The sequence below is a fragment of the Vitis vinifera genome, chromosome 13 (assembly GCF_030704535.1).
Source record: "Vitis vinifera cultivar Pinot Noir 40024 chromosome 13, ASM3070453v1".
Taxonomy (NCBI): domain Eukaryota; kingdom Viridiplantae; phylum Streptophyta; class Magnoliopsida; order Vitales; family Vitaceae; genus Vitis; species Vitis vinifera.
Genome location: NC_081817.1, coordinates 9443479 through 9457150, shown reverse-complemented (window position 1 = coordinate 9457150; position 13672 = coordinate 9443479). Strand labels below are relative to the sequence as shown.

At 34.0% G+C, this 13672-nt stretch overlaps 2 protein-coding genes across 2 annotated transcripts; one reads left to right on the top strand and one right to left on the bottom strand.

Annotated features, from left to right (window-relative positions):
- Window positions 1–4082: 4082 nt before the first annotated feature.
- LOC100247137 (copper transport protein ATX1) lies at window positions 4083–6788 on the top strand. Its single transcript, XM_002264296.5, has 3 exons — window positions 4083–4223; window positions 5311–5386; window positions 6443–6788. Exons 1-3 carry the CDS (start codon window positions 4215–4217, stop codon window positions 6616–6618), a joined length of 261 nt encoding a protein of 86 aa, XP_002264332.1. The 5' UTR covers window positions 4083–4214; the 3' UTR covers window positions 6619–6788.
- A 712-nt stretch (window positions 6789–7500) lies between these two features.
- LOC100262617 (IQ domain-containing protein IQM3) lies at window positions 7501–12271 on the bottom strand. Its single transcript, XM_002264610.4, has 9 exons — window positions 11783–12271; window positions 11578–11692; window positions 11281–11346; window positions 11031–11119; window positions 9888–9975; window positions 9372–9518; window positions 9181–9273; window positions 8181–8282; window positions 7501–8028 (listed from the first exon to the last, which is right to left on the bottom strand). The coding sequence occupies exons 1-9, from the start codon at window positions 11953–11955 to the stop codon at window positions 7558–7560; spliced, it is 1344 nt and encodes a 447-aa protein (XP_002264646.1). The 5' UTR covers window positions 11956–12271; the 3' UTR covers window positions 7501–7557.
- Between the last annotated feature and the right edge of the window lie 1401 nt (window positions 12272–13672).

The window sequence follows — 13672 nt, the reverse complement described above, 5'->3', positions numbered from 1 at the left end:
AGGTATGACCAAGACAAGTGATTCCTCCAATTAGGAGGTGATTCACTATAGTTTCTACTGGATTGTCCAAATCCATGGACTGATTGTGAACAACTTATCTACTTACAAGGAACTCATGACTTGTATCTTCTGTGCAATTTCTAATGCATACAAGTCATGTACAATGTAAGATACATGGATTGAATGTTCAAATTAATGCCAATACACCAAAAAGATAACAAGAAGACAATTTAGTCTAACTTGGTTATATTATCTCTTGCTTTTAGGGACTCAATCACAACTATATAGTATAACAACTTAGTGAGACCATGACTACCTCGATAGCATTACAGCATGACTCACCATAGGTCCTATCTAATGTGTAATTATACACACTTGTATACTCGCCATAGGAAACTCATTCTCATGATCAAGATCAATCATCCTTCCAATTAGGAGGTGGTACACTACAACCTTAAATGAATTGTCTAAGTCCACAAATTGATTGTGAATTAATCATTTATTAGCAAGGAACCCATGACTTAGACCTTTTGTGTAATTTCTAATGCACCTAAGTCATGTACAACGCAAAAGATGCTAAGCCAAAATGCTTAAAAATGTAATGCATGGAATAAGATAAATAAAAAATGGGAAACTAGAATCTTATTATAAAATAATAAATCCAAATATGTTACACCATGTCATGCTTTTAAGGGCTCTATCCTAACAATTATTATAAGTTAGGTCACTAAAGGTCCTTAATGATGCATTGAATAATAGAATATTCACATGAGCATCCATTATAGAACCAAAACATTCTTTTGCCAATGAAAATCCATGTATTCCTTTGCTCACAAGGTGATGTTTTATAGTCCACTTTGTGAATTGTCATTTTAATGAAAATGTTTTCCTACCGTTAGGAGGAGAAAATTTGATTTTAGAAAAATGGTGAAAAATTGCTTAGAATGCATTAACTTTGTTTCATCTTAATCCTCACTTAAGTCAATGTGAATTAAAAGTTCAAAGGATCATTCATTTGCAAAATCTTACAAACCAATTACCGAATGCATTCACTAATATAAAGAAAGTTACAAAGTCACATATTTTGGTTGCAAATATTTAAGCACGGATGATGTTATTATAAGACAATTAACAAATGAATCAAAGATATGCTTGAATATTGATAGACCTATCAATTCAAAAAAATTAATTTTTTAGAAAAACTTGGTGTTTTCGAAGAGACCACAAAAATCATTGATCAATTTAAAATTAATGAACCCTAGCTCCCAAAAAGACATATTGAACAAGTGACCCTTAAAAAGGTACAAATTGAACAAGTAACCCTTAAAGCGGCATAAGTACTTGAAAATTGGCAGAGCTCAATAAGTTATGTTCAAATGATAGAAAAAAGAGATTGAAATAATAATATTATTAACAATATTTTCGCTTTCCAAGTGGTCTTTTATTAGGATAAAGCCCTTGAAAGTATGACATCATGTAATAGAATAAGATTTTATTTACATATTTATTATGATTTATGGTTCCCATTTATATCTTTGATTGCTATAATTAATTATTTTAACATTCATGCCTATATTACTTGCATTGCACATAACTTAAGCATATTAGAAGTTATAAAAAAGATTAAAGTCATAGGTTCCTTACAACATGATAAGTTGTTCATAGTCGATTCATAGAATTGGGCAATCATCAAAGATTATACTACATTATTTCTTAATTAAAATGATGACTTGTCTTGGTAATTAGAATGAGTTTTTTATGGTGAGTGCACTAATGTCTATGATTACATATTAGATAGGACCAACGGTGAACCATAATATTGGCTATTAAGTAGTCATAGTTCATCGAACATTGATATTGTATAGATTCTCGATCTTGAAAGACTATTGAGATAGTGCTAAATTTTTCAATGGTTTTGACCTATGGTGAGACCTTAAAGTTATCATATATTTCCTATGAATTAGTTCACTATTAATTAAGGTAAATAATAACAAATATTCTCAAGATATGCACTATGATATAGATAATGGATATTTGAAGTCTTAATATTAAGCTATGAAATGCTATTGAAATATAAACTTTGTGTTTTGCTATAATATAGACAAGTTACAATTTTAATAATTATTTAATTCACATGACGAGGCTTCTTATTAATAGTGGATGAATTTTATTCATTCACACCTCCTAAAGTTTGGGTTAAATATAATTAGTTATCAATGATGTTAAATTTTGTCATTTAGATGTATTTATTTTATAAAATTTATTTTTAAAAAAGATTCCATGGAGGTATATTTAATTAGATACAAAATTCTCTATTTTTGAAATATGAATTCAAGTTGTAGATCTTTTAGCCCTTTATCGCCACAGAGGAAAAATAAAACTATTTGGGTTGGCTGGTTAGATCAAACTAATTATCGCGAAAAAGATTTCTAATATTGGTGCCGAGACTCTTAGGGGACAACTCTCTAATAGATTCGAATTTCCACTCAAAGGAAAACCACACGTCGACCAAGGCTAACTTGACCTTCCCCGGGATAGTAAAGGACGCTCAAACAAGAATCTTTTGAAAGAATCCAATGTGTAAAGCATATTGATGTGACCTTTATTTTACTGATTGATCCAACCTGGGATCGCCTCGAGGATAAAACGGTAGTACAAATTTGTTGGCCTTTCCACCCAAGGCTCAATTTGGGCGTAGAGTGTGGAAAAAGCACTCGAAGCTTTCCTTCAATATTCTCTAAAAAATAAATATTTATAAAATTTAAAAATAATGGTGACTTAATGTATACATGTTTTAACTCTGAAATAGACTTTCACGAAAAACAAAATCATTCTATTTTTTAATTTCTTAAAAAAAAAACCCATCCAAACATAATCTTATAAGTTGAATTAATAAGAACTTACATCCATAATAGTAATTACAATTTAAAACCCTTTAGCCTGATTTTTTTATATTTTTATTTAAGAATTATGTCTCAAATTCACCCAAATGAAAAAAATCTTTAAATGATTTTTTTTTTTTTCATATTCAATCTAACCTTGTTCATTCATTTATGTGGTCGATATTGGGCTTGTACTCCACACAGTACTGCAACTCTCTTTTGTACTAGCATGGAACAAGGGTGTGTACTGATGAATTCCATTGTTTGCCTTCAATTCAATCCCAAGATACCTTAAGATAGGCCACCCATTCAATCTCAAGATACCCTAAGATAGGGCCACTCATGTGGGATTTCCTACATTTGACTCCTCTCCAGTGCTCTCCACTAACTTCCATTACCCAATCATATTGTGCCATGTATACAATCATCACATGTACATGCCCCCTCATTAAATGGCTCAGGTTGAGTCAGCTTTAACTGTTTTCTATTATTTTTTTATTTTTATTTTTTAAAACTTTATCCTTTACCATTAAAAATTTAAATTAAATTAAATACGATCATAAAATCCAATTACAACAAAGAATTTTTAATAAACATTTAGAAAATAAAGATGTGAATGTAAAAATGGTATAAAAAAAATTATTAAAGAGATAATATCATATTTGCAAATAAAAAAAATGGTTACAATTTTAACATTAAAGAAATTTTGTTTTATTATAAATAAAAAATTTGTAGTCCATAATCCGTAAATTTATAAATTCTTTTAATGTTTAAGGAGTGTTTGGTTTTTTTTTTTTTAATTTCATGGCTTAAATTTATAATAAATTTTTTTAAAATTTAAATACAAATAATTAATATTTAATATTATTAAATATTAATTATACTTAATTAATTAATATCTATTTAATTCAATTTTAAAAAATAAATATCATCTAAGTCCATCAACCCAATAGATATTCGGTAAAGGATTAAAAAATAATAAAGTTCTTTATTAAAAGTAATTAAAAGTTGCTTTTATTTGTTTTCATGATCACACAAAACCCGCAAGTAGTGGATCTCAGTGATGGAGGGTTAGGATAAAGCTCACGGTCCGAGCAGATATACACAGAAACCTCTCATCCATAATATGATTTTACTTACATACCCCTAACAAAAAGCCGAACGAAGGAACGAGTCGTTTAGCGTTACGTAAAATGCAAAGGAGGTCAACCAACTCGACCGACCGCTATCGATGCCCGCCTCTATAAATTGGATAGGAGACCATCCAAAAAAGCACAACGCGCATTCTCTTCTTTTTTTGGTTTGGGCTTTTCTTCTGACTAATTCATACTCATGGCTCAGGTACACCAAAACCTTTCTGGGTTTTTTGTTTTTCAATCCTGTTTTTGAGTTTATGATTGGCGGTGTTGTGCTATTGTTTTGGTTGGTTTCATCTCTTTTTGGGTTGTGATTTGGTGAATTGATTGATATTTTTTTCGGAAATGAGGACTTGGGTTGAGTTTGAATCGTCTTGAGGGTGTTTGGGGGTTTTTTTTTTAACTCAAATGAATGTTTGTAATCGTAGATAGTGGCTGTTCGCAATGGAAATTTTCTGATATTTTGGAGAATTTGGTGGTGAAATTTGACATATAATATGATGAGATGAACCTGTGAAAAGTTTGAAATTTCGGGTTGTTCAAACAGTTGGTGTATTTGGGGGTTAAGATGAATTTATGAATTAAAAACCATGGAAGGATTCGATAACGATAAAATAATGGAAATGAAACAAGTTGAGGGCTGATTGTTTTTCTTGGTGTTCAGAAAATAAACATGATTCAATTTCTTTGCTTTGCTTTTTGTTGGCTTTCTCGGGAAATTAACGAAGCATAGAAAATTTTTTGTGGTGGGAACCGAATGATTTGGTGTAATCAATAGATTACTGGATATAGTATTTGTTTGTATCTTGTGTTAGTATAGAGTTGAAGGTAGTGTTGATTAAATTGTGTTTTGAGAAAGGAATTATTGAAATTGGTAGAATCATTTGTTAAATTTATTTTTTATTTCCCTCCACTTTTTTCTTTCCTTCACGTTTTCTCTCAATTTTTTTGGGAGCCTAACATAGCCTTAATGGAAAGGGCGCTTATATCATACAATGTGTTTATACTTTGTCGCCCTTTCAATCTTTTTCTTTTTTTGAAATCACCAGTTTGTATGGATATAAGGTTGATATTTGTAACAACTTATTGCTAAATAAGTAAATTGTATGCAAGTGTCAAAGTTGATATCCAAATTTAGCTCTCTTCTCATAGTCTCACTTACACCCTATACTGCCCTATGTTGTTTGAATTTGATGTTCTGTACTATACCTTCAATTCAGAAATGAGTTTATGATGATACAGGGAAATTTGCTTCTTAAAATGTTAAATTTTTTATTTGGTTCTGGGTGCAGACTGTTGTCCTCAAGGTTGGTATGTCATGCGAAGGCTGTGTTGGGGCCGTTAAGAGGGTTCTTGGCAAAATGGAAGGTTTGTTTGTAGTCATTATTTTCCTTGTTTTGCTTATCCCCCCTATACAACTTAACCATCAGACCTCCTTACCTGTAAGCTCACATGGGAATCTTGAATTCCCTTCATGGGAAAGTTGACATTGAATCTGTAGCGCACATGGGTTGTCACATCTAGCTGCCCAAAGTGTAGGGAGCATCTTTGTTTGACTGGATATTTAGGTTCTAAAAATGCGTTTTCACTATAGTTTTTTGAGGGCTTTATATCTGGATTATGTAGTCAGATTGAGGGCTTTTTGATCTATAGGTTTGGCTTTGGGTTTTTTGTTTTTATTTAAAGCTTATAACTTTCTCCTTTTTGTGAATGACATTTTATTGGTGACTTGCTTCCTATAAGCAAACCTGTAGATTTGAACTCTTCAATGGTGGGAATTTATCTTCTAGTTGAGACCTTACCTGTCTATAGCGGTCTTCTCAGGAATCTACTATTTACTCTCTTGTCTTCTGCTGCTTCTCTTTCTTCTTTATTTTCTTTGCTTCCCTATACAATATTGTAGATATAACCAGCCCTCATGATCATGAATTTTAACCCTCCTTTAACCCTGCTCTGCCTTAATGATAAAATCCTTAAATTCCTTTTAGGTTCAGAAATTCCAGCTAGTTTTTCATTTTAATCTCAGCCATAAGGCATGCTAAAACCATAAGCAATCTGATTATAGATACTAATTCCACTTTACCCTTCATAAATCCTAAACAACCAAGGTCCTGTCCTACCATGACTGAGTAAAGGCAGCTATTTTAAGGCTTTTCCTACATCATCCACAGATTTTGACAATTATTGCTGTAGAAATTTGGGACCCTGATCGGGGTTTGAGGGAGCAAGTTTGCATTTATGCTTTTTCTATTGTCTTAGCGTTGAAAAAGGTGTAGAAAATAAAGGTAAAAGCTATATATTAAACCTAGCATACACTTCTTTACTGATTTGTGATCTCTTTTTTAATTGCTGAGATCATCACTCTCAACTGTCCACTTGCAGTTCAATAATTGATTCACATAATGATGGTTGGTTGTTTTGCAGGGGTGGAGTCATTCGACATTGACTTGAAGGAGCAGAAGGTGACGGTTAAAGGCAACGTGCAGCCTGATGCAGTTCTGAAAACAGTTTCCAAGACTGGGAAGAAGACTTCCTTCTGGGAAGCAGAAGCATCAGCAGAACCTGGAGCAAAGGCTGCTGAAACTGTACCCGTTGCTTAATGTCTTTCAACAGATTCCTCTATGGGACTATAAGGGCTGTTAGTGGGTTAGCTTGGGGGCATATTATGAACAAAAATATGATCTATTTTGTTATGAACAAATAAATAGTATGTGAACTATGATCTATCTTTTCATTTGAATGTAAACTGCTAAAGTTGCTTTAATGTTTATTATATGTCTGGTATTAGTAATTTGTTAACAGAAAATGGGTTCCTTGTGATATCCCATGTGTCCAACCATTGTTTTAACGTCCCGTATCAACTTGGCTAAAATCTAGCCATAAATTGGAATTCCCTGCACTCTGTATTAGAAGTCCAGGGGACGTAAATAAGCGATAGAAGGCAGCTCATACATAGGTACTTAATGAAAAGTGGTATGGCCTGAAAGCAAGACATTTCAAGCGGCAGCTTTGTACTAGGAGAATGTTTTTTGCCTTTGAACAAGCGACAACTAAGAAGTTTGGAAAGGATCCAGGATATAGCTGAACTGAATTGAAGAGCATGCCGTCTTTTTTCATAATATATTTTGCCTTTGAACTAGAGACAACGAAGAAGTTTGGAAAGGATCTAGGATATAGCTGAACTGAATTGAAGAGCATGCTATCTTCTTTCATTAGAGGTTATGGTGCAAGGTTTCAAGCTACTAATCTGCAAAAAAACATTGAATGATAGCAAGTGTCTTGGTTTGATGCAGGGGGTGTACCTAGTGCAATTTTCACATTGCATAGCAAGTTGAACTAGTGAAGAAAATATGTGGTGATTCGGTGACATTCCACTTCACCTTCTAACTAAGCTTCTTTATATAATCTTTTGTAGTTAAGCCATTCACATGTGAGGATGACATACTTCAAAATGTTAACGCTGAGATCTTAATTAACGATTGTTTAAGATGATAAACTGAAAAAGCATTGTTCAGGGATCGGGGGCTTCACTTTTGAGCTCACATCAGTTTACAAGAACTTCCGAGTGAAGTGAGATTATCAACTAGTTTGGATGCTAATTGCCTGGAAGGGTCCTTGGGTGTGAGATCAACCATCTCAAAGGCTTGTACCCTTAATTTTAAGGGGTAGTCCGCAACGCATCCAATTCTGGGGCCAGCTCCTGTTGACCACTTTAGAGACAGTTGGTCCCCCAGTTGGTATGAGTCTTCCTTCTTGGACTTCATTCTCTGCAATATGTCTTTCTTAGGTACTCTCATTCTTGGACTCTGCAGATTACCAGATAAGGACCTTTTGTAGCTGCTTATCCTTACAATTTGAGCAAATTTAGATGGTTCAGAGGCCTTGCTTTTCTCATCACTGGGAGCCTGGAGTTTGGGTAGTTCAGCATCCGCTGAGAGTCCAGTTTTACTTAATTCCTCAACTGTTTTGCTGGTTTCATCACCCCCAAGATCTTCAGTAGGGGAAAGTACCTAACTAGAATGGAAGAAGATCAGAAAAATACAGAATCGATGTCCACCATTAGGCCTATTTGATTCCTGTATTATCAACTACGTATCTCTAGGTGAAAATGGCATCAAAATGAAGCAGATTTCTGAAACAACATGGCAAACTAGCTGCATACCTGAACTCCATCAAGGTTAACTCCATGCTCCTTGAGGAAAACCAAGAAGCTACTGAGGTTTCCATCAGTTGGGCGGTAATGTCCACTGTATGCTGATACAGACTAAAATGGGAAGGAAACATTCAAGATCACATATACATTTAATACAACCTCAACTAGATGATTGAAGTGGATAAACCAAATTATGGTGGCAAAATATCTACTTTGCATAAACTGAAAAAAATTCTTTCACTTATTGTTTTATGATATTCTGTCATCAAAAGCTTTTCTTGGTCCTGGCTAACCTCATGCAAGCGTTATTCAATATTCAGAAAAAACTGGAGCATGTTAATTTGCCTACGGCTTTAGGTGTCGGTTCTTAGCTGAGAGGAGAGGCTGTGGGTTGCTTTGTGTTGGTTGTTGGGCATGCATAGACGTAGACGTACTTTCTGTTTGATATAGGTGCATTGTCATATCACATAAGTCCAATAATTTACTAGTAGGATGAGACCCACTTAATCATAAATATTAGTTTATAACCAAAAGTAACTTCCACACCTATGAGTTTCACATAACTATAAAAGTTCTCCACAAGCTCCAAGCTGTTGAAACTAAAGTTGCTTTTCCAAAAGTTAATACAAATTCAACCAATAAAATGTGAAATCACGTAAGGGAATTTCATATTCATGAATGGCCTAAAAGGAAGTTGTCTTACAGAAATCAAAACTAACTTTTAGAAGCTGGTCTGATTTAAAAACCATAATTAAAAGCCCAACATTGAACTGTTATAGTGCAAATTGTTTGCAGGTATTGGTACTTTGTGACTACACAGTGGGATTGCAGCTATGAAGGCTTTGCAGTTTGTTTGCTAACCATGTAATCCCCTCAATTCAGAAAGTAGAGTTCAAACTATGAACATTCATTTGTTTGTATTGCCTATGTTTAGATCATTTTCACTACCACATATCAATATCAAAATCATGCAGATATTGAATTATATTGAGTACTAGACAGGCTATACCCTGAGCTTTCCACCTTCTGCCATAAGCCTTCCAGCAGCTAAAGTGGCCCCTCCAGCCAGGAAGCTGGAATGATGAAATAATCCCTTCCTTTTCTGCAGTGAAGGAAGATTTCGATGATAATAATTCGAGAAGCACTGGAAATAGGAAAAGAAATCACCAAATATGAGTTTGTGTCCACATCAGTTCTTACCTGACCAGCATAAAGTCGTTTAGAGGTGCTCATCACAAATATCCACTTTGAACCTTCCAAATCTCCATTTGTATCAAGTAAATCCCCAGATAGTTTGTGCACAATTGTCCCTTCCACAATAATGTATTCATAGTGTTCCCTCTCTTGCTTATTTCGGGAAAGGTCACATTCCAAGCAGCATAACAAGAAAGTTAGGAAAATTTTATTAAAGAAAATGTTATCGTCTATGCTGAGTTATTTGAAATTGAACCATTAGATTTGAAGCACAAAATCAGCTTAAGGATTAAATTATTGTAGAAAACCCAAACTAGATGATGACATTTCATATAATTCTGAAAGTGATCATGCGTATGAATGACATCATCTTATGCATGCAATGAAATCAAGGTATCTCAAGCATTTTGATGAAGCAGTATGGAATAATCTCAAACCACAGGATGTCTAACTCATCAGTTTACAGTGACTAAAAAGATGAAAAACTGATCTTAAATTTGAGTATTAGAAAAAGGAGCATACTGGTCCAAGGTATCTAATGCATTCACGCCTAAGCCTTGATCTTGGGCACTGTTTTAGTTCAACCTCTTTGCCATCTCCAACGTCCAACCTACAAGAGATATCAATTACAAGCCATTTAACAAACAACAGAATCCATACTATACAAGTTACATCATAAGAAAGTTGGGGCACAATATAGTTAGTAATATCCCTTCTTCTGGGGTCTTTGCAGAGGGACTCTTTTGTTTTCCCTCTGTATGCTTTTAGTAAGTGGCAGAGTCCCCTAACAAGAAATCAATCATTTAAGAAACAAGTTCATTTGACTTGTCATTTTCCAAACACAGAAAAGATCTGCAAGTTCATTTATTTGCATCATGGATAGTGCAAAATTGCACTCATACCTCTTTTTTCTTTCTGGCCCTGCCAGTGCTTCTATAATATTCTTGGTACTAGAGAACCCAATTGCTTATATTTTAGGCTAGACCTAGATATCTCCCTAGTGTCAAGTGGGGAGATGCCACTAGAATATAAAGTTGATCCGTTCTTCAAACTTGTTCAGCTATATTCCCCATTTGGATTAGACCATATCAAACCACATCCTTGTCTCCACAAGTGTCAAATGTCTGTCTCACAACAAAGAAGAGAAACAGGGAAATTGGTATTTTAAACAAACCATTAGGCTCATCTAGAAGGCATATAATTAGAACAAGGCAGCATTCAAAGCCATGGTAATTCTATGTAACCTGGTCTTATGCGTGGTTTGGTGGAAATGGAAAGGAATACTTAACAGGGATGCCTCAGCTCCACGCCATGATCTCTTTAAATCACATCAGTCCAGGTATATTTCTTAATACATTCTTTGACCCATTTGTGGATGCCACATCTGGGTTCCCAAAGGACCAAAATATTTGATTCTACAATCTACACGCATTTGCATATAGTTCAATTTCAGCAAGGTCCAAGCATTTCTCTTCTACAAAAACAGAATCAAACCCGCACAGGTCACACCATTCAGCCAAGAGAGCTGCAGGGTCTAAATAAATTTAAGCTGAAACTTTTATAACCCATGTGTTTGATCTATTGCTGCAAAGCCAGGAATTAAGAGAGAAGGGCCCCATGTCAATAGCCTTACTTAGAGAAAAGACACAGAATTTGGGGACTCACCAGTAGAAAAATGGCTGCCCTGCATCTCCTTTGCACCACTCTTCATAATACAAGTTCAAGTTATGCCCATATCGATGCCTTGGGTCAATCTACACCTCATTGTAAATAATAGTGAATAACATCAAGAACAACAGTCATGAAACAATGAACAGAAACTAAACGAGACAAAGGGAAAAACATCAAAATCAAATGAAACAATGAACAGAAACTAAAACAGACAAAGGGAAAAACATCAAAATCAAATCCTTACTGCTTCAATCCAATGTTGAAAAGCCAACTTCTGAGCCATGGCATCCTTGGATAAACCTTTTCCAACCTGCCAAAAAATCAATCTGATGAATCAAAAGAAAATAAGTTGTAATTAAGATGCAGAAAGCGATCCACTCTGATGATTAGCGAAGAAGAGAATTAGAGCAAGATATAGGAATAGGTGAGGATTATCGCCTCATTGATGACCGTCGCAGGCCTGAAAACCTTTCGGCTGTTTTAATTCAACAATTTCCTACGAAAACATTGAAGAAGCAGAATAAACACAAGAAGAGCAGACCCTGGAAGCATTCAAGCGGATCCTGCTCCAGCGAGATGCAGCAGTTTCATTTTTCACGTAATCGAAAAAGGAAATTGTGCTGTGATTCAGCCTTGCAAAATCCAAAGCCTGCCACCTTCACGCACACCACATACAAGTACAACACATCACGCAGACGTATATCACAACAAAATCAAAAACAAAACCAACCACAAAGCAAGTGTACCAGAGCTCCTCCACAACCACAGCGGAGTCAGCTAACTTGCGCCGAGTACGGTAGCTCTTGTATACCTTCTGCAACTTGAGTGCAGCAGTGGAGGAGGTGGTGGAACCATGGTCATGTGAAGTGGGAGCAGTAGTGTCATAATCAGAGAGATGGGGTTGGTCTTGAAGCTCCATTAACGGAGAGTAGAGCTATGTCTAATGTTTCTGTGTTACTTTCTCTTTCTCTTTATCTTTCACTCATATCCACATTTGGTGCTTGTGCTTGTGGGTGTGATGCTATTGGATTGGCAGTAACGGGGGATCGAAAATGGGTTAGCTGTTGCAGATTTATTGAAGAAGAAAGGAAGAAGAAAAAGTGATAATCAACACTACAACGGTGGGTCTAAGTCAGAGGGCACTTCACTTGGTATGTGCCCATTTTTCTGTTCTTTTACTTGCGAGTTGAGACTTTGAATGTGTGCGCCCGGTCAATTCCTGCGTTTAGTCATTTCCCAATCATTCATTTCCAACCCTTTTTGGAGCTTTACATGGCGAGGTTCCATATTCTGTCTATTGGTGAAACACATGTTTGTGGTGGTTCCAAATTATGTCCTAGGATTGGTAAAACACATTTTTTTTTCTCTGCTCTCTCTCTCACTTTTCTGCCCCTTAGCAATTATTGGATTCAATCAATCATTTTAGTCTAACCGTTAAAATTGTTTTCACTATTGTTAAAGGCATGTTTGGATACAACTTTTTATTTTTTACAAAAATAAATAGTAATAACTTTTATATAAAATATAATAATTCTTTGAGATTTATCCGAAAAGGATAATAATTGTTTTTTTAAAAAAAATCAAGATACTAAAGATGTTTGGTTCCAGAAAATTTGAGGGAAAATATGAAAGAAAAAAAATAAAGGAAAAAAGTTGAAGAAAAGAAAAAATAAAAAATAGATTCAAAATTGATAAATTCTATTTGTTGGTTTCTGCATATTTATTTTATTTATTTAATTTTATTATATAAAAATTAAATAATATTAAAATATATAAATTTATGATTAATGTTAATTATATTTAATTTTTTTAGTATCTTTATAATAAAATAAAATATAAGAAAACTATTTTTTGGGATCCAAACATAACCTAGAAGAATTTATTAATATAAATTTTAAAATATTTTTAACAATCTTTAAAGTTACGGAATAAGTGCATGTGTTTTTATCCGAGAATCCTCATAAGTTACTATTATTATTATTTTCTATTTCTAAAAAATAAAATAAAAAATCGCTTTTTGAATGTATTAACTTATAAATTCTAAAGTTTCAAATTCAGTTTTTTTTTTCATATAACTTCTTCCTTGATTCTTTAGAAATTAGTGTAAATTTAAAAACAAATTTTAATTTCTATATTTTAAAAATTGTTGCATTAGATTAAAAACACATTTTTTTTTTTAACAAAAGAAAACAATAAATGAAGCAATTTATTCTTCCTGACAAAATTATAAGGAGAGGGGTCATCATCATCAAGAGGGCCTCACCTACCAAACATCAAAAGAAACAAGAATATTAAAAATTATGCGTAGGGAGGAAGGTCACTATCACAGTCCCAGAAGCGACAGAAAGCCAAAAAAAATTTTCTTCTTAATTAGTAAATAAATAAACATCATAAGATTTTTAATTAAAATGATTAAAAAAACCAACTCCTATCTACTCTCCTAACCAGACAGAGATCCACCCATTTTCAAATCTATTGAATTGTTCTCTCTCTTCTTCTCAAATTGTATCTAAATGTTTTCCAACTTCCTCGAATATTAAATAATGTGACCACGTCCAAATGAGAGGGTGGGAGTGGCAATATTGAATTCAAAGTCAATAGTAGCTAGTGGGCTCATTTTCTACTACTTCTCGCTC

Coding starts and splice junctions, on each gene's coding strand:
- LOC100247137 (XM_002264296.5), top strand. Junction 5,387..6,442: donor GGTTCTTGGCAAAATGGAAG/GTTTGTTTGTAG, acceptor GTTGTTTTGCAG/GGGTGGAGTCATTCGACATT.
- LOC100262617 (XM_002264610.4), bottom strand. CDS start 11,955: ATGGAGCTTCAAGACCAACCCCATCTCTCTGATTATGACACTACTGCT. Junction 11,120..11,280: donor TTCAACATTGGATTGAAGCA/GTAAGGATTTGA, acceptor AATGAGGTGTAG/ATTGACCCAAGGCATCGATA. Junction 9,976..11,030: donor GGGCAGCCATTTTTCTACTG/GTGAGTCCCCAA, acceptor TATCTCTTGTAG/GTTGGACGTTGGAGATGGCA.